At 39.8% G+C, this 20,347-nt stretch overlaps 1 protein-coding gene across 1 annotated transcript in view; it reads right to left on the bottom strand.

The window, feature by feature from the left end:
• The window catches only part of TANGO6 (transport and golgi organization 6 homolog), a 179,267-nt gene that overhangs the window by 126,112 nt on the left and 32,808 nt on the right, over positions 1-20,347 (bottom strand). Inside the window, exons 8-10 of the mRNA XM_029238109.1 lie at positions 6,731-6,843; positions 4,894-5,070; positions 1,409-1,541 (exon numbers count right to left, since the gene is read on the bottom strand). Coding sequence (XP_029093942.1) covers positions 1,409-1,541; positions 4,894-5,070; positions 6,731-6,843 — 423 coding nt within the window. The remainder of the gene's footprint in view (positions 1-1,408; positions 1,542-4,893; positions 5,071-6,730; positions 6,844-20,347) is intronic.

Raw genomic sequence — 20,347 nt, forward strand, 5'->3', positions numbered from 1 at the left:
TCATAATAAAAAACATACATACACACAAAGAACTAATTTGACAGACTACTTACTTTATCACTATTTTTATGATCTCTACCACTAGCTTCCCTTGAACTGAGGTCATATAACATTTCCAAACCTTTTTTAGAGACTATTACATGCTTTCAGCACCACACCTCTTTTTCCCTAAGATATTTAGAACTAAACTTCTACTAATAGATAATTCATTACTGTGGGTTTTGTAAGCTTTTCCCTAGCTTTCACACTGTAAATTTCCTTGGGAAAGGAAAACCTTAGGTTCCTTAAGAATTCATGCTTTACCTTAATAATTGACAGCTTAGAGGAGTGGTCCTCAACTGTTTCTGGGCAATTTTGCTCCCCAGGGGGCACATAGCAATATCTAGGGACATTTTTGGTTGTCATAATTGGGAGGTGACACAGACATCTAGTGAGTAGAGGTCAGGGATGCTGCTAAACTTCCTACAATGGACAGGAAGCCCCCACCCCAAGAAAAAATTATCCAGGCCAACACGTCAATAGTACAAAGGCAGAAGAACCTTGGTTTAGAGCAAAGCCCTTTGACTTTTTGTTTTTTAAACAAATTTTAAAGAAATTATCCAATTAAGAGGGTATTTTCTTGGAATGTTATTTACAGTGAATGGCTGGGCAGGGGGATGAATGTGAACATGGGAGGTGAGAAACATCGAAAAAGTATCACCCACTTCAGTTCTAGGAACGTTAGCCCTGATTCCCTCCTTGCATTCTCCCACACCCACACCAACCTTAAACTCCACAGACATTCTCTTAGAGTTGACACTTTATTTAGGGAAAATACTAAAGAAGGCAGAGATGGACAGGGAATCAGAGATATCGGCTTATGGTCGCTAGCAGTACAAACAAGGAGTAACAGTATGGGGCATAAGTTACTGTCGGAGATTAGGGCAAAAGGAAGCACAACCACCAGGCTAAGAAACACACCCGGAAAAGGTTTCAAATGGCTACAAAATGAAATGAGAGAGGCAGAACTGCTAAATCTCCTTTGCAAATACCTGACAAAACAATAGTCAGAAAGGAGAAGGGATTACTCTACAGCTGTAAAACCTACTATTAACTTCCAAAGAGTTCTTACTGTCAACACAGAGCAAAGATTAACCCTTTAATAGATCAACAGCTCTACTTTGGTCATCTCTAAAATTTCAGTGCAGATTATCTTGGAAAGTAGTTCAATCATATGTGTACTGCTGAAGGTAAATTTCTTTTTGACCAAACCAAAGGCTACTAAAAAATAAATTACCCTTATGTCCTCTATTTCTCCTAAATTAAGACCTAATTTTAGGACCTAAAATTATGACTGCCTTGAAAATTCAAAGGGGCTCCTGGTACTATCCTAGAATAAAGCTCATCATGAACTATACTTAGTTCTTACCTTCAGGCAGAAGATGAAGAAGTCACCTGCCAAACCACATTCCTGGCAGTGGGACATCAAGTCCCCAAGGTGCTCTACCTGGCACTGCTCTGAGGACACCTTCTGGTATAGGGCTTCATCTTCATCTTCATCACTGCAATGCAGGGTAAGATTTATCACCCAGAGAAACTATTTTTTTGGAAACCCCATTAATAATCTTTTAAAGTAACATGCTATTTCCATACAGTAGATCATTATAAAGAGCTAAAAAATTTGTTTAAATTATTTTCCTGTTTCTCCATGCTGAAAAGGTATTTATTCTCAGAAGCTAGGCTATCATGTCCTACATAGTCATTTGCTCAAATGGGGAAGATTCATTTTAAGATGGACGTTGAAGAATTACTATTATTTCAATAAGTTGCAAAAGCAAGGAGGAATTAAAGTATAGATTTATGCAGATATTCTGGTTCCTGAAGAAAAGAAGAGAAAGAGAAGGCTGAAAAGCAAGGGCAGATCACAGAGAGCCTTGGATGCCATTCAAAGGAACTTGGACCTTTTTTCAATGAGCCACTAAGGGTTATGGGCAGTGGAAAAAGACATGATCTTCATAGGAAGAGATTCAGTCAATCTCAGTGAACCAATTGTTGAGTTATGAAAATGCATAAAGGCGCAGAAAACTGAGGCGGCCAAATTTCCAAGTAATAAAATGTGGCTAAGTTATCAAAAACGGTGCCATGATTTCTGCAAAAAGTTTCAAGAAAATTCTCATGAGGTACTATGGCTTCTAGCTTTCATTCATCGGATAAGTGTAAAAGCCAATATATAGTATTCTTATACTGCATCATGTAAATAAATACAAAGGTAAAGAAGACACACCAAAACACTAAAATGTAAACAGTGACTAGGATAGTGGTTGATTTTTGTTTTTCTCTTTATGCCTTTTTGTATTATACAAAGAACATGTATTACTTTTGTGATGAAAGAATAAAATTTCTGGGACTTCCCTGGCGGCGCAGTGGTTAAGAATCTGCCTGCCAATGCCGGGGACACAGGTTCGATCCCTGGTCCAGGAAGATCCCACATGCCGCGGAGCAACTAAGCCCGTGCGCCACAACTACTGAGCCCATGTGCCACAACTACTGAAGCCCGCACGTCTAGAGCCCATGCTCCGCAACAAGAGAAGCCATCACAATAAGAAGCCCGTGCACTGCAACAAAGAGTAGCCCCCGCTTGCCACAACTAGAGAAAGCCCACGCGCAGCAACGAAGACCCAACACAACCAAAAATAAATAAAATAAAGTGGTTAATTAAAAAAAAAAGAATAAAATTTCTTTCAGGTTAAATTGAGAAAAAAATGACAGATGCTGCTTCATTTCATTGAAAATACAATTATTACAGTTAATTTGGCAAACCGTCTAACTGGGCAGTATGTCCCAATCTGCCAGTTCACTTAATAGCATAGCCTTTATACTCCTTTAGTAGAATGAATAACCTAGAAATTACGCTTAGAATTACTTCCTATATTATCCTAGAATCTTCCAGAGTCCTTCAGATCAATCATGTTATCTCCACCACGTTTTATGTTAGAAGAAAAGCTGAAATAGCTTCTAAGCTTCTGTGAACCACCCCAACTGTCAAAATGAAGTACTGTATTCAAGTATTCTTTTAAAAAAAAAAACATGACAACAACTACCTTAAGAAGCATTATTTTATTCATTCTTAAATTTTCAATGAAAGGGTCAATTCCAAATAGTTATATTGAGTTCCAGAAAGGTAAAAATTCTGGATCCGAAGATCATGAAATCTAAGCTGCTCTTTTAGAGTTTCTTTAATCAAACTTCTTATTATTGGTGCTGCTGGGCAGAATTGTAGAGTGAAAGGTAAGCGGTGATAAAGACCAGGCGGTGATATGGACCCTGCCCTTGGGGGACTAGCACCATGAGCAGGATCTTTAGAACAAATCATAAAATCACACACGCACGCACACACACACACACACACATTTATTTGGTATGGTGTCGATGTTTTGGAGAGTCTTCAATACCTAATGAAAGCTATGGACCCTATTTTCAGCAAAGAATCCATGTTTGCATATAAAAAATTTTGTGTATAATTTCAAGGGGATTATAGATTCCGAGAAGTCCATATACAGACCCCAGGTTAAGGATCCATTGCTTCTGGCAGTGTATGGAGATCCATTCAATCACTGCCTATTCACTTTTTTTCCTACCAAGAAGAGAAACTGTAGTTTCAATAAGAACTATTGATTTTGACATATTTACATAAAGACTTGTTAAGACAGCAATAAGTTTGAACTGCTGATAAGTCACATACTATAAAATTCTCTACCTAGTCCCTAAATTGGTCCCAGGATAAACTATTCCGAGGGGTTTTTAAATAAACATGCCAAAAAATATTAAGCTCTTTCAGTTCGAGGGCATAGTTATAACCGCAAAACCTACTAATGCTCAACAACTCTCAGTAAATTAGTAGCTTAAGTTTGTACTGAAAATTCTGTTTGCAATCAATGTGTTTTTTCTATTTTCCTCAAGACTCTCATATTGAATAAGTGTTTTAAAACTTAACCAAATTAACCATGAACTTAAATAGTTAAATTTAAACACTTTAACAAATAGCAGCACTTTGAATGTGATGTGACATTTGAGTAGCTGCCACCAGTTAAATATTACATGGACTCTGATCAACAAGAACTTATGGGGCTTCCCTGGTGGCGCAGTAGTTGAGAGTCCGCCTGCCGATGCAGGGGACACGGGTTCGTGCCCCGGTCCAGGAAGATCCCACATGCCGCGGAGCGGCTGGGCCCGTGAGCCATGGCCACTGAGCCTGCGCGTCCGGAGCCTGTGCTCCGCAACGGGGGAGGCCACAACAGTGAGAGGCCTGCCTACCACAAAAAAACAAAAAAAAACCCAAGAACTTATGTTCGTAGGTAATAACATCTACACATCACCTAGAAAATGGAAATAATTTAAAATATACTTGTGAGATGTAGGAGAAATAAAATTATCCGTTCCACTAACACTTGTTAGCCGCCTTCTAAACAACCCCTAGGAGAAACAAACCCCCATCATAAAATTACCATAAAAGAGAGCTTTGAGACAATTTCCCTTAGGATTAAGTCTGACTCTAAACACCCATATACCATTCTGAGTGTCAGAGGGAGAACTGGATTGTTATGGTGTTGAGGGTGAATATGTGTCTGCCTTTTACTCTGCTTCACTGGCAAAGACTTTGTGAAGTAAGTGGGCTTGTTGTGATGCAGAGCTGTGAGGCTCCAGTAAATTGCACCTATTAGCTAGCATCTAGGAAAAACCTGGAGGATCATTTAAGGCTCACATTTCACTTAGAGATATCAATAAATAGCAGCACCTCAGCTGCTTGAGTTTCTGGTTTCCTTTCTATCAGCGCCCCTTAGTGGACGAGTCACAGAATGGCCTTTAGAGTACAATTAAATCTGAAGAGAGACAGCAAAGGATGGGTGGACTCACCAAACGGCCTCTTTGATGGTAATCATGATGCCACCTTGAGTGGCAGCTCTAAAGTGGCACAGAGAATGGAGAGAGGGCACAGTTTTGTCCAACCCTGCAAATCCTTTCAGGCTAGTAATTGCCTTTTTCCTCTCCAGTTTCCCCAGCATCCATAGTAAGATCTCTTGGCAAAGTGACCTGGCAGAAAAAAGCAGTTATAAATGAGCTTGTCATCTTACTCTACACATTTAACAAGTTAACATAAAAAAAAGAAAGAATGAAAGTCAGGTTCCATGCATTCTAAAGGCTGGCACAATCATCTAGTACTACTGAAGTGCAGGAGTGGAAACTATGCTTCTTGTGAATTTCAGAATGCAAATATCCTGAAATTCAGTGAGTGACTGACTAATCTCTGGTTGTAGAAGCAGCCCTGATATGACACATGAGCCCCACATGATTTTTTTTTATTCCAAATGAACTCATTGCCTTTGAATCAGGCACTGTGAAAGAAAAGTTTACAGTGATCAAACCATCTAAGATGGGGACCAATAACTGGAGACCAAGAAACAGCACACCAACAAATTCTTGCTGATTCCTTATCCCCTCTTATCCGTGCCAATCAACTAGGACAGGAATGGAATAAACGTTTGCTTCTTCCTTCTCAGTCTTTGATGAGGACATGATAGTGCTGTGAGGACTTGGGCTTCGAAACTAAAACAAGAGTTATTATAGGAATGGTGTTTTGAAGCCAAATGCACATATTTATAGCCTCCATCTTCCACTGCACTTTCTCTTGTCACTTCCCTCATGTCTGTGGGCTTCAGTGATCGACTGACCAAAAGCTAGAGAGTTAAAGGCAATATGTAAGCTTCAAATAATATGCAAGACTGAGTACTTCGCTTTATAACTTAATGATGATAGTGACTATTTATTGAGCTTATTATTTGCCAGGGACAGTGCTAAACACTTCAATGCATAGTTAGTCTTCATAATAACACTATGAAGAAGATACTATTGCTGAATATGAGATTACATGTGGGGGATTTCCAAACACCAAAAATCAGAATTCTGTAGGATCTTTTTTTTTTTAATTTTTATTGGAGTATATCTGATTTATGATGTTGTGTTAGTTTCAGGTGTACAGCCAACTGAACCAGTTATACAAATACATATATCCACTCTTTTTTAGATTTTTTTCCCATATAGGCATTAGAGAGTATTGAGTAGAGTTCCTTGTGCTATACAATAGGTCCTTATTATCTATTTTATATATAGTAGTGTGTATTTGTCAATCTCAAACTTCCAGTTAAAGTCTTAGAAGGAGGAAGAAACAACGTAAATCACTGTGAAAACAGAGCTGATACAAAATGAGTCCTACTTAAATTCCAATACAAAAGATTATTTTCTGGATGACTAAGGAATCCCTTCATTCTCAACAACACAGTACAGCACTAACACCAAATCCAAGCCTAAATTACAGAGTGCCACATTCAGATCCAGATTTCCCCAGCTTGATTTCTAACTACTCACAAGGTATTTATGATCCAACCTCTATTTCCTCCTCCCTAGACATGTAATTCCAGTATTTCTCACTGATCAAACAGTGGCATGTTCATACATGTAAATGGAGGTTTCATTTCTGATGTCTAAGAGGCTGAGGAAAGTCATTCTAAACACTAGATCCAATCCCATGCAATCTGCAAAGCCCTCTTTCTTTTCTAGAGAACTGTCAAATGTTCTCCTGACTTTGAAAGAAAAAAAAAAAATTATAAAGTGGCATAAGTCATATTCAAAATAAGAACAACATACAAGAAAGACTTCAGTATTTACAAACAATAAGGTTCTCTAGATTGCTTACCTTATGTGAGACACACTGTGCTTGGTAAAACAGTAGAGAGAAAAGAGCACTCCCAGGACAGGAAGCAGGGAATCCACCAAAACTGTTAAAGGTTCATTCCCCACCACGTACACCTAGGGAAAAGGAAATGGTGGTACACTGAGTGCGAGGCCGGAGCAATGGGAATCAAACACCACACACGAATTAGCAGGGCTTGGAGGCTTATCTTAAGCAACACTCTAGCCCTGAGGTGAACAATTGTAGCTCTAAGCCTAAGGAAGCCATCTGAGATAAGCAGACAGGCTGCATCAAAGGAAGACTAAAAAGGGAGCATTGCTCTTTCATGCGTGCAGCCTTAAGAGCTGCTGGGTGAACCAGGTAGGTGAACCCATTTTCTGACCCCTTCCTTTCCTACTTCTGACTACCTCAAGAGTCTCTTCACCTATTATTCATCAATACAATAATTACCTTACTGCTAAAGGCCCTGCTATTAGAAACTAACAAGCAATGACCACCAAACAGAAAAGCTTAAGACTAGATTTGAAAGAAAACAAAGCAAAACACAGCTTGCTCTAGATTTGTCATTCTTAAGATGTAACTGTCACATGGGCATGTCCTATTCTCTCCAGTTCAATAAATGTGCACCTAGATCTGCACTGGCTTCACAGGGTTAAGTGTGTGAGGATTCTGATGTTTATTAACAATAACTATGTTAACTGTTTTATTTGTACCTTTTAAAAAGGATTCGACAAACTCTTCTGAATCTACTGGAATCAAAGTACTGTTCTAAGCACTGTAGTGAATATAAAAGTGAACAAGAATTGTTCTCTCTCATTGTTTGTGATCTAACAGGAAAAATAAAACAAACCAATAATAATAAGATTAATGTTAATATTATTATTCAAGGTGGATAATTTAAAGTATCTTATGAAGTGCCAAAATGCTATTCAAAACTCCAATCAAACACAACAGGATTTTATCTCACTTTATTTTTTAAAATTCTACAAGCTTACTGTTATTTATTTATTTATTTATTTATGGCTGCGTTGGGTCTTCATTGCTGCATGTGGGCTTTCTCTAGTTGCAGCGAGCGGGGGCTACTCTTCATTGTGGTACGTGGTCTTCTCATTGCGGTGGCTTCTCTTGTTGCGGAGCATGAGCGTGCAGGCTTCAGTAGTTGCAGCATGCAGGCTCAGTAGTTGTGGCTCGTGGGCTCTAGAACACAGGCTAAGTAGTTGTGGCGCATGGGCTTAGTTGCTCCGCGGCATGTGTGATCTTCCTGGACCAGGGATTGAACCCATGTACCCTGCATTGGCAGGTGGATTCTTAACCACTGGACCACCAGGGAAGTTCCCACAATAGGATTTTAAAATGCAATTCTGTTCTAATAAATTAACTAAAACTTGATGGTATAGACAATAATAATAATAAAAGAAGAAGAAAGAGGATCTGACAATGATTACACACTTAATATGTGTTCCAGAAACTATGCTGGGATTTTTATCTCCCGGGTACTATGTTAGATTTTTTAAAGAGTTTGCACATCGAAATTATAACTATCTCACGAAGTCTGTATTAGCAGACCTATTTTAAAGGACGAGGAAAGGGAAACGTCAAGAGGCCCTAATTTACAGAAAGAGCATTGAGGTAGAAATCAATGATGTTTATGGGAAACTAAAGGTCATGGAGGCACAAGCCGGAAAAATCTCTGTGCTTTTCTAGAGAACCCTGTCCCCTTAAATCAAACCTAATTTTTCACACTCCTTAAGCCTCCCAACTCCTCTGTGGAGCCTGATAACGAAGGAGCCAGCTTCCTGTGCATGATCTAACCTCCATAAGCCCAGCTAAATGAGGTGCAGCACTGTATGGCAGTGTTCAGGAATAATATGTGGGGCTAATTATGATATCACCAATTACAGGAGGTAAAAAGGAGATTCCCCCAGATAACGTAAGGGCCTACTGTTTGCCTCTGGATTGTGTGTTCCAGTGGTAATCCCTAAGGAACCATCCTTCCTTACCATCATCTTTGGTACAAAAAAACAAACAAACAAACAAATGAAGCTAAATCCTTATTATTTACTGGGCTAAAGCACTTCAAACTTTAACATGAATTCAAATCAAGCACCTTTCTCAGAGGTATATGCTGTTGTTGATAAACTCCAATTTTTAAATTCTCTTCTTGTACTTTTCTGTATTTTCTTACAAGGAATACAAAAAAACTGCACAGCTATTTATACATATACATATGTGATTCATTTTTATGTAAAGGTTCAGCATATGTTTACTGAGTGCCAACTGTGTGCCAGACACGTCTGTGGTTCTGTGGATACAGTGGGAAACAAATTATCTGCTTCAAAGGAGCATACATTCTAGTGAGGGGACAGAAAATAAATATATAATATCAGACAGTGACAAGTGCTAGAAGAAAAACAAGTTTAAAGGGATAGAGAGTGATGAGGGGAAGAGCGTGTGGAAAGAGGGAGAAATTAAAACTCTTATCAATTCACCAATAATCCATTAAATTCACAGATTAAGAATAGAGAAATTTTTTTTTTCAAAGTGGAAAGATTTAAAGTCTCCTTTGGCTCAAACTGATCAATGAGTTTTCTCTATGAGAGCTCAAAGAACTTGAATGGCCTCTGCTTGACACATACAGGATTGTCACCTCCCTTCCAACATTAATAGTTAAAATTCCTCCTTGGAGTGAGCCCTAATCTACTTCTCTTTAAACATCCTTAATGGAAATGTATCTATTTCCAAAAATTTTGGACTGGCCATCTATAAACAATCATCAAAATCCAGTTCTATTATCCACCTTATGGATTGCTCTGCATCCTAATGACAAGATTGCACTTTATAGATGAAAGACAGGCAGTAGTACTTATTAAACTGACCCAGCTCAAGTTCTACCTCTTCCATAGGCCTGCTGTATCATTTCACTGTTGAACTGTTCATTCATTCTCTAATTCAAATATTCATTAAGCATCTAACCACCATTAATGACTTTTCTCCTATAAATTCCAAAAGCATTTTAGAGCTTGTAACACATAATCAGTTCTTGAATATATAAGTCTCTGACCTCTTTAACTAGCCTGGCAGGCAAAAGTCAAGTTCCCTACTTCAGCACCTGTAAGAGTAGATGATTAAGTTGTGTTACCTGAGTTTTTGGTGAATAAGCCGTTTAAATGCAGTTGTATACAATTTAAAGGAACACCACTGGGGGACTTCCCTGTGGCACAGTGGTTAAGAATCCACCTGCCAATGCAGGGGACACGGGTTCAAGCCCTGGTCTGGGAAATTCACACATGCCGCAGAGCAACTAAGCCCGTGCACCACAACTACTGAGCCTGCGCTCTGGAGCCCGCGAGCCACAACTGCTGAGGCCGCGTGCCACAACTACCGAAGCCTGCACGCCTGGAGCCCACGCTCCACAGCAAGAGAAGCCACCACAATGAGAAGACCACGCACCGCCATAAAGAGTAGCCCCCGCTCACCACAACTAGAGAAAGCCCGTGCACAGCAACAAAGACCCAACGCAGCCAAAAATAAATTAAAAAATAATAATAAAGGAACCCCACTGTTACTGCTTTTATAAAGCAAACAATAACTACCACTTATTGCATGTCCACTTAAGAATGAACCAGGTATTCAGCTAAACATTTAATATACAATCAATTCTCGCAAGAGTCCTGCAAGTTAAGCATTTTATTCTTATTCTAAAACTTTGGAAAACTGAGGATCAGAAAAGCTATGTTAGTTGAGCAAAGGTAAACTGTCAGTAAATGACAGGGCCAGGATGAACCCAGATCTGTCTGACATAAAATCCATGCACAATCCATAGAGAAAGAAAGTAGACTAGCAGTTGTCAGGGATGAAGGGAGGAAGAAATGAGGACTGAATGCCTAATGGGTATGGGGTTTCCATTTGGAGTGATGAAAAAGTTCTGGAACAACAGTGATGATGGCTGTGCAACACTGTAAATGCCACTGAATTATACACTTTAACATGGTTAAAATGTTAATTTTATGTTATGTCTATTTTACCACAATGTAAAAAAGAGCAAAGCATGTACCCCATGGCCTCCCAATATCAACCTCCTCCTGTACATAATGATATTTTTATTTCTTCAATCCCTAACTTTATCCCTGCTGTAGCCCCTCAGATTCAGTGGATCCCAGCTTGTCAGACTATTAATGACCCTATTCCTGTGACCTCTGCAAAGTAGGGCTGAAGTTCCCAGTGGCACCATGGACAGCACTCCTGTGCAGCCTCCTCTTCCTCCTACTGAGTCTTATATAGCTCCTTTCTACCAAGTCTTCTGGTAGCTCTCCAGGGTCACAGTTTAGCCAGTCCTTTCCAACGACAGTCCCCTCCTTCTAATCTCTTGCCTCACATTAAACTCAGATGCACGTTAACAGTTTGGTCTGCACCTGACATCTAACATTACCCGCTGCTTACACTCCCAAAGTGGAATCTGGTCACTTTTCCCTTAATGTGGATTGCCCCACATCATTGACTTGTATCTGGAGTTTAGTGACCCATAAAGGGACATGGGAGGCTGGACTGATTCAGTCAATGCTGCACTGTGATCTCTTGGTGCCAGCACTGACAATGACCAAATGCCCCAGAAAAAAAGAATCTTCCAATGAAGTCATACCACATACGGCAAAAACTGTTGGGGCTAGTTCCTCCCAGTTTCCTGCACACTAGGCTGGTGACAGTACCGACTGAAGAAGCAGTGAAGGCACAATAGATAAGTTGTTCCTGCCCCACTGAGGGGAGGGCCTGCCTGCCCCGCCTCCGGGCCCTAACACCCAAGTGTTGTGGAATTTCTTTGGACTCTGCTTATGCGCAGTCTCCTTCTAGTAGGGGGTCTTCCCTGCTCACTAGGAGGCAAAGTGGGGTAGAGATTCAACTTCTGAAACACAATCTAATACTTGATATATTATTTCTACCTGTTGTAAAGATGTTCCATATCATTTGGAAGTTTCCTTTTTTTAGCAGTATAACTATCGGGCATGTTTCACATAGGGTTGTCTGTAAATAATTCCACTGAGCAGTTGAGAGACTTAACATGAATCAATTGACTTCTCTGAGTCTTAGTTTCCTTATCTGGAAAATAAAGAGGTTGGATTAATCAAGCTTTAAAACTCTTTCCTATCTACTCCAGCATTCCCTGACTTGACTGCAAGTTTGCTCATGGTCTTCTATACTTTTCTGGTACCTCAGCCATTAAGAGGTAAGACTAGTTGAAAAAAATGAAGCATCCCACCCCAAAATTTTTGAAACGTTGAATCTTCAACTTGACCAAGATGTAACAAATTTCTAACCCATCCTCAGGGGCTTTCTGTTCCATCAGTTCTGAAGTTAATACTCAAAAGATGAAATCCTGTTTAGCTGAAAGGTTTTCTGGTAACTCAAGTTTACTTGAGGTATCTGTACAACTAGGGATCACCAAACAAAATACCAAGAGATGGGAAAGCTGAAGCAGGGAAGGTATAGACAGACTCTCAAGGTACCTTTTTAATTCTTTGGTGTGAAAAAGCCTCTCTGAGAGTAAGTGAAATGGTGCTTTGAAGAAAAGTGGAATTTCTGTAACTACCTGTGGCTTTTCCAGTATAAATGTGTAGGACAGGACTGAGGGGCAAAATAAGAGGCCTGTATGGATCTAGGAAAACCAAAACGGCTCAGAAAAGATTAGTCAAGGAGACACATGGGTACCGATGACCCCACTGGGAACCTGGGGATTTCCTCATTCCTTTCTTGGGATTTCCACATTCATTTATGAATGCATCTTGGCTTTCTATTACAGATCCAGCCCTGAGAAGAGGCCTCTGTGGTTAAGCCTCTCGATCCTTCATCTAAACTTAGAGGACTGGTGTTCTAACAAGTAAGAGAGGCATGTTTCTTGGTACTCTTAACTATGAATCATGCTCTATTGTAACTCTTTGTTTGCTTCACTGGGAATCAGGTAGCAGCTGATTCTTAATCATTTCTGTATTTGTAAACCAAGCAGAGTGGCAATCAGTAGGTACTTGGTAAATTTTTTGGTGACTGATTAACTGAATCAAAGAATAAATGGGGCTTCCCTGGTGGTGCAGTGGTTGAGAGTCCGCCTGCCAACGCAAGGGACGCGGGTTCGTGCCCCAGTCCGGGAGGATCCCACATGCCGCGGAGCAGCTGGGCCTGTGAGCCATGGCCGCTGAGCCTGCGCGTTCAGAGCCTGTGCTCCGCAGTGGGAGAGCCCACAACAGTGAGAGGCCCGCGTAACGCAAAAGGAAAAAAAAAAAAATGAATGAACAAAGCAGACTGACTGCTGTTTACTTTCTCAAAAGCTCTATTTTTGTGGGGAAGTTACAATGCTCTATTTTCATTTTTTCTTTAAAAAAAAAAGCTGCAGCTAGAAGTTATCAATCAATGCAAATTAACTGAACAGAATCACAGAACTTCAGCCATGGAAGGGAGAGCAGATTGAACAATAGAAGATTTGATTTTATTATATTGGCTTGTTCAGCATCTGTCTTCAATGTCTGGAGGACTGAGTTTCTCTGGAAAGATTGACTGGAAATTTGAATTTAAGAAGAAAGGAAAAACCTGGAGGAATCAAAATGGTCAAAAGTATTAAGAATAGGACTTCCTGGTGGCGCAGTGGGTAAGACTCTGTGCCCCCAATGCAGGGGGCCCAGGTTCAAGCCCTGGTCAGGGAACTAGATGCCGCATAAATGCTGCAACTAAGAGTTCACATGCTGCAACTAAAGATCCCGCATGCCACAACAAAGATCCCGTGCCCCAACTAAGACCTGGTACAGCCAAAATAAATAAACAAATATATATATATATTTTATAAAGTATTAAGAATAAATACGTGTTTCTGGTTCAAAGCAAACAAAACCGAAAGCAGCCCTCATGTGCTCAGTTCATAGACTCCCATTATATTGTCAAACACATCCCTTAGAGACCACTGCAAAGTCACCAAAAGAGCACTGGGAAGTCAGGAATCAGGAAATGTGGGTGTAAACTTTGTTTCTTCCACCTATGTGGTTGCCCAAATCCACATATTAAATGAGTGAACAGGGATAAGACATTTAAACCGCTCTAGGTCCCAGTTTCCTCATGGATAATATAATGTAGGCGTTAAGCTTTTAGCATAAGGACCAATTAAGATAATTCACGTTAAGGGCTTCCCTGGTGGCGCAGTAGTTGAGAGTCCGCCTGCCAACGCAGGGGACACGGGTTCGTGTCCCGGTCCGGGAAGATCCCACATGCCGCGGAGCGGCTGGGCCCATGAGCCATGGCCGCTGAGCCTGTGCTCCGCAACGGGAGAGGCCACAGCAGTGAGAGGCCCGTGTACCAGCACACACACAAAAAAAAGATAATTCACGTTAAAATATTTTGTAAAATATATAGCCATATGCAAATGTTAAGTTTATTCCTAAATATTCTTGTTGATGCTACTGTGAATGGAACAGTTTTCTTAATTTATGGCCTTATCTTCTGCAGGGATGTACATGTATGGAAATACAAACATGATGAGCCTATTCAGAATCAAGCTGACTAAATCCTAACATTGAAATTCAATACAGGCTGGAACTTGATTCTACCCCAGTTAAAGATTATACTAGTCAAATGCTGCCTTCTAAAATGTCCCAGTGATCCTTTTGACAGTAGTGTTCTAGAACTTCTAATGCACTTACTGAGTTTAATTAAGACTTAGGAGAAGCAAAAGAACCAGGCAAGTTTTACTTAATATAGTATTTTGTACTGTGCATGCTTTCAGAGCATAATGCATAAAACAGTCTTAAAAAAAAAGAGTTTCCCTGAACCAAAAAGGAACTGACAGTTCTTTGAGCACCTTTTAAAGAATGCAATGACCCGGGCTTCCGTGGTGGTGCAGTGGTTAAGAATCTGCCTGCCAATGCAGGGGACACAGGTTGGAGCCCTGGCCTGGAAAGATCCCACATGCCGTGGAGCAACTAAGCCTGTGTGCCACAACTACTGAGCCTGAGCTCTAGAGCCCGCAAGCCACAACTACTGAGCCCACGTGCCACAACTACTGAAGCCAGCACGCCTAGAGCCTGTGCTCTGCAACAAGAGAAGCCACAACGAGGAGCCCACGCACCGCAAAGAAGAGTAGCCCCCGCTCACCGCAACTAGAGAAAGCCCACGTGCAGCAACGAAGACCCAACAAAGCCAAAAATAAATAAATAAATTTATTAAGAAAATAAAGAATGCAATGAGTCTAACAAAAGTTACCTTATTCAACCACCTGACAACTCAAGTGACACATTTAAGTCACCTCAAGTCCCATGGATAGTCAACCCTGGAGCCAAATTCCAATCTAGGTCCATCTGACTCAAAAGGCCAAGTGCTTTTCACTACACTATACCACAGAATCTGAACTGCAGCATTTAGAAAATCTAATGCTTAAATCTCACACATCCTTGAAGGATACTTTTTTTATTCCTTTGCATGTTATTCAAAGTCACAGTTCAACAGGAGATGGAAACATCCAGAAAGAATGATTGCCTTTAGGGAGGGTCCACAGGTGAGAGGGAGACTAACTTTTCACTGTAGAGCCTTTGGCACTTATTAAATTTGTACCATGTGCAAATATTATCTTTTCCAAACAAAGAGAGTGAGAGAAAGAGAGAGAGAAGGGAATGTTGGTCCCGGGACCAGCTCTGTCACTCACTAGTGTGATTTGGGACAAGTCACTTCACAATCTTTTGGATTTTGTTTCCTTTACTGTAAAATGAGGGATTAATTTGTCAAAACCCAAAGAATGTACCACATCAAAGGTGAACCTTAATGTAAACTATGGACTTACAGTGATATTGACATGTCAACATAGGTTCACAAACCGTGACAAATACACCGTCCAGTGTGGGATGCTGATAGTGGGAGAGGCTGTGCACATGTGGGGGCAGAGAATACACAGGAACTCTCTGTACTTTCCACTCAATTTTTCTGTGAACCTAAAACTGCTCTAAAAAATAAGGTCTATTAAAAAAAATGAAGGATTATACTAAATTATTTCTAAAGTTCCTTCCAGCTCTAAGATTGTATTATTCTAATTTACTCTACACAAATAATTAAAAATTCGGAAGGAGGAGTCAACTGGTCAATCTGACAGAGAAACTTTAATTAGAAATTCATTAAGATTAGATGGGGGGAAAAGACGTGAATAATCAAAGTCAAGATTTCCTAAACCTGGAAACAGAGAGCGAAAATGGAAATGAGAATGTAGAAAATAAACTAATTAGGTACCTTCTAGCCTTTCCTATCCTAAAATTTCTTCTGCCTTTAGGGAGTCTTGGGCAAGTACTGTGAGGAATACTAAAAGGCAACATCTCTCCACCCCCACTATCGAATTCTGGCCATTCCTCTTAAAAGCAAGAAAATATCCAAATCAGAAAGAACTGGAATTCTTTTATCCTGCCCTACCCAGAACCAGTCTCTATGTAATATGGGCCTCTCTTCACCTCTGTAGGCAAAGAAAAAAACACGACTCCCTCTCATACCAGGGAGGACAAAAGAATATAAACATTCTAGAGATTAGGCCCCAGACACTCAGAGGCAGAGGAGACAGAATGGGAAGCCACTGGACTAAAAGCTATTTGAGCAGCATATGCCCTTTTTGGCTTACATAATTTTACCAGAAATAAGGTACACACATAGAAATGACAAGAATATTTATGCAGATGAAGTACAAGTGTCTATGCCAAGTTTTCATTTCAATTCGACTAGCATTTGTATATATACCTGTACTGCTGAGAACTTTCCACCTGGCCCACCAGAGCCACACTGCTCTATTCCCTGCTGTATGTGAAGGATGCAAGTGTAAAAAGCCCTTCCCTTGTCATTGTTCCTGCCATAAAATTTTCATTCAGAGAGCTGAGAGTTTATTCCTTTAAATACCAAAATGTACTTATATTTTAACAATTTTGGAAGGAAATATTTCTAAAATGAATTATATGCAATCCCTTCCTTCTTAAACAAAGTATACTGAACAGAGTGGTCCCAACATACTTTGCTTTTCAACTGATTATGCCCTTTGGGGGTATTTTTTCTGTCTCTTTCCTTGGTCCTCTCTGCTCTTGTCATTGTGCCTTAGTTAGTCTAACTAACTTCTAATTTGTTACTTCTAATTCTGCTATGGTCTTAAAAATCAGATAACCAGTCTGACCAGGACTGTGTATAAAGCAAAGAAGAAACTGGCTCTGAGGACTAAGGGGCTCTGCAGTTAGACTGAGAAGGCAGCCAGATGGACAGCTGTCATAACACAGGTGACATGGGGTGTTAAATTGGAAATGTCAAGTGAAGCACCAAGATAAAATAGACTTAAAACTCCAAAGTAAGACACCAGACTATGATGAGATCAAGACTATAAAAACTCCTCATTCAGAAAGAGGGTAGAGAAGATCAAAGGTGTGGAGACTGAGAAGAGACTGATGAGGAGGATTTCTTTAGAGAAAGCTGTTGGTCAGAGTGAGTCCAATCCCACAACGCACCAATGATAAAAAGACAACCCAATTTAAAAATGGGCAAAAGGGGCTTCCTTGGTGGTGCAGTGGTTAAGAATCCGCCTGCCAATGCAGGGGACACGGGTTTGAGCTCTGGCCCAGGAGGATCCCACATGCTGCAGAGCAACTAAGCCCATGCACCACAACTACTGAGCCTGTGCTCTAGAGCCTGTGAGCCACAACTACTGAGCCCGTGTGCCACAACGACTGAAGCCTGGCGCCTAGAGCCCGTGCTCTGCAACAAGAGGAGCCACCGCAATGAGAAGCCCACGCACTGCAACAAAGAGTAGCCCCCACTCGCCACAACTAGAGAAAGCCCATGCGCAACAACGAAGGCCCAACGCAGCCAAAAATAAATAAATAAAATTAATTTTAAAAAATTTTTAAAAAATAAAAATGGGCAAAGGTTCTTAACAGAAATTTCTCCAAATGGCCAATAAGCACATGACAGGCTGTTCAACATCATTAGTCATTAGGGAAACGTAAATCAAAGCCACAAGGAGATATTACTTTACTCCCACTAGGAAGGCTATTTTTTAAAAAAGGATGATAACAAACGTTGACCATAATCTGGATAAACTGGAATTCTCATATATTGCTGGTGGGAATGTAGAATGGTGTGGCCACTTTAGAAAATGATCTGGCAGTACCTCAAAAGGTTAAACATAGAGTTACCATATGATCCACCAATTCCACTCCTATGTATACACCCAAGAGAAATGACAACATACATACACACAAAAACCTGTACATGAATGTCCACAGCAACACTGTTCATAACACTCCAAAATGTGGAAACAACACAAATTTCCATCAGCTGATAAATAGGTAACAAAATGTGATATAACCATACAACAGAACACCATTTGGCATTAAAAGGTATGAAGTACTGCTTCATGATAAAATACGGATGAATCTTAAAAACACTGAAGAGCCAACTACAAAAGACCACAAATTATATGATTTCATTTATATAAAATGTCCAGAATAGGCAAATCTACAGAGACAGAAAGTATATTAGTGGTTGCCTAGGGCTGGGGGCAAAGTGGAGAGAATGGGAGGTTACAGCTAATAAGTATGGAGTCCTTTCAGGAGGGATAAAAATATTCTAAAATTAGATTGTGGTGATGGTTGCACAACACTGTGAAATACCAAAAACACTGAACTGAGCACTTAAATCGGTGAATTGTGAGGTATGTGAGTTCCATCTCAATAAATCTGTTAAAAAGAAAAGGAGAGAGAGAGAGAGAGAGAGAGAGAACACCAGAGCTGGAAATGTTCCCAAATGCCTCTCTAAAATTAAAACACCCTCTTGTACCCTCTTGTTACCGAGTGAGTTGCTGGATCAATTCAACCATCCCAGATGTTTTCCTTATTTCCTGCCTTTGAGCTGTACTCTATAATTTAGTATTAGCAGAAAGTTAATACAGACAACATACTCTTTGTTGCTAAATTTTACACAATGTTTACCATTTTCCTCCAACGTACACATTTCCTCTGTTTTCCCTCTGCAGCTGAGCTGCCAAAACCTTGTAGAGAGAATAAACTTCTACACCCCTTCCTGCTTTCAAGACAGTCCCAGTCCTTGTGGAAAACCAAGTGTCTACAGCAAACTAATGTTTTGCTTGTCTCTCCAGGAGGTTTTTAATTCATTAAACTGTTCACCGAACAATGAGGGTTTTTCCCGCCTTATGGGGGGCAACAATAGGAGAAATGGCAAGGACTATTTCTCGATCTCTCTGATTTTTAGAGGCTAATTCACTTGCCAGAAAGAAGTTGTTTTGCTTTCCTTTCCTCCTAAACGCAATTTATTGACATCTACCTAACACTATGAGGGGTTTGTACCAAAGTTTAGACAAAATTAGTCCTACTCCTACCAGCACTTTCAAGTCTTTCTAACATTCCACACCCGGCTATTTTACAACTTTTCATCATGGTATTTCTTAGATGGAACATGACTGAAGATAACCTTTCTAAAAGTTATTTGGGCTTTATTCTCTAATTCAGAAAGTTTGCTTTCTAGATTGCTCTGTATAATTCCTTGTCTTCATATTATGTGAAAAGTCCCTGCCTACCAACAGGTAGAACAAGATATAAGAACTTTCTTTTCGTAAGTCTCTAAAATGAAGCATCAAAAAATAAAAACAGCATTATAGCCACTAAGTCATCAGGTCCTGTTTTATCTATGAACAATTTAATTCTACACTTGTGTGCCAGGTCAACATTGTAAAGGGTGTACTCTGGTTTTTTTAACAGCAAAATTAAATAAAAGGGTAGTAAATACCCAACTTTTAGTAAAAAGTGAGTGTTACTGAGAATGAGTTTTGAATTTTTAAGCAGCATATATTTATATCTACATATTTATTAGTATCATACATAAAGCTTAAACCAAACCAAAACAAAAGCTCTTTCTTATCTGAAAGAACATGATTTAAGATTTACTTTACACCCTCATACACTGCTGGGGGCAATGTAAAATGGTGCAACCCCTTTGAAAATGATCTGACAGTACCTCAAATGGTTAAACATAGAGTTACCATATGATCCAGCAATTCCACTCCCAGGTATATACCCAGGAGAAATGAAAACATATGTACACGAATAACTTGTATACAAATGTCCATAGCAGCATTATTCATAATAGCCAAAATGTAGAACCCAAATGTCCATCAAATGGTGAATGGATAAATACTTATAACAGAATACTATTCAGCAATAAAAAGGAGTGAAGTACTGCTTCATGCTACAATCGAGATGAATCTTTAAAGCATCATGTTAAATGAAAGAAGCTAATCACAAAAGACTACATATTGTATGACTCCATTTATATGCAATGTTCAGAATAGGCTAATCTATAGAGACAGAAAGTAGATTAGTGGCTGCCTAAGGCTGGGATGTGGGGAGTGGTGTGGGTTTCTTTTGGGGTAATGAAATGTCCTAAAGTTGACTGTGATGACAGCTGCACAAATCTGTGAATATACTAAAAGGCCACTGATTCGCACACTGTAAATGGGTAAATGTTCGGTACATAAAATATCTCTCATGAAGTTGTCTAAAAAAGATTCACTGTACATCCAAATGTCCATCAACTGATGACAAATAAACAAAATATGTA

Source organism: Monodon monoceros, unplaced genomic scaffold (genome assembly GCF_005190385.1).
Source record: "Monodon monoceros isolate NGI ecotype Baffin Bay Population unplaced genomic scaffold, NGI_Narwhal_1 Super_Scaffold_10, whole genome shotgun sequence".
NCBI classification, from domain to species: Eukaryota; Metazoa; Chordata; class Mammalia; order Artiodactyla; family Monodontidae; genus Monodon; species Monodon monoceros.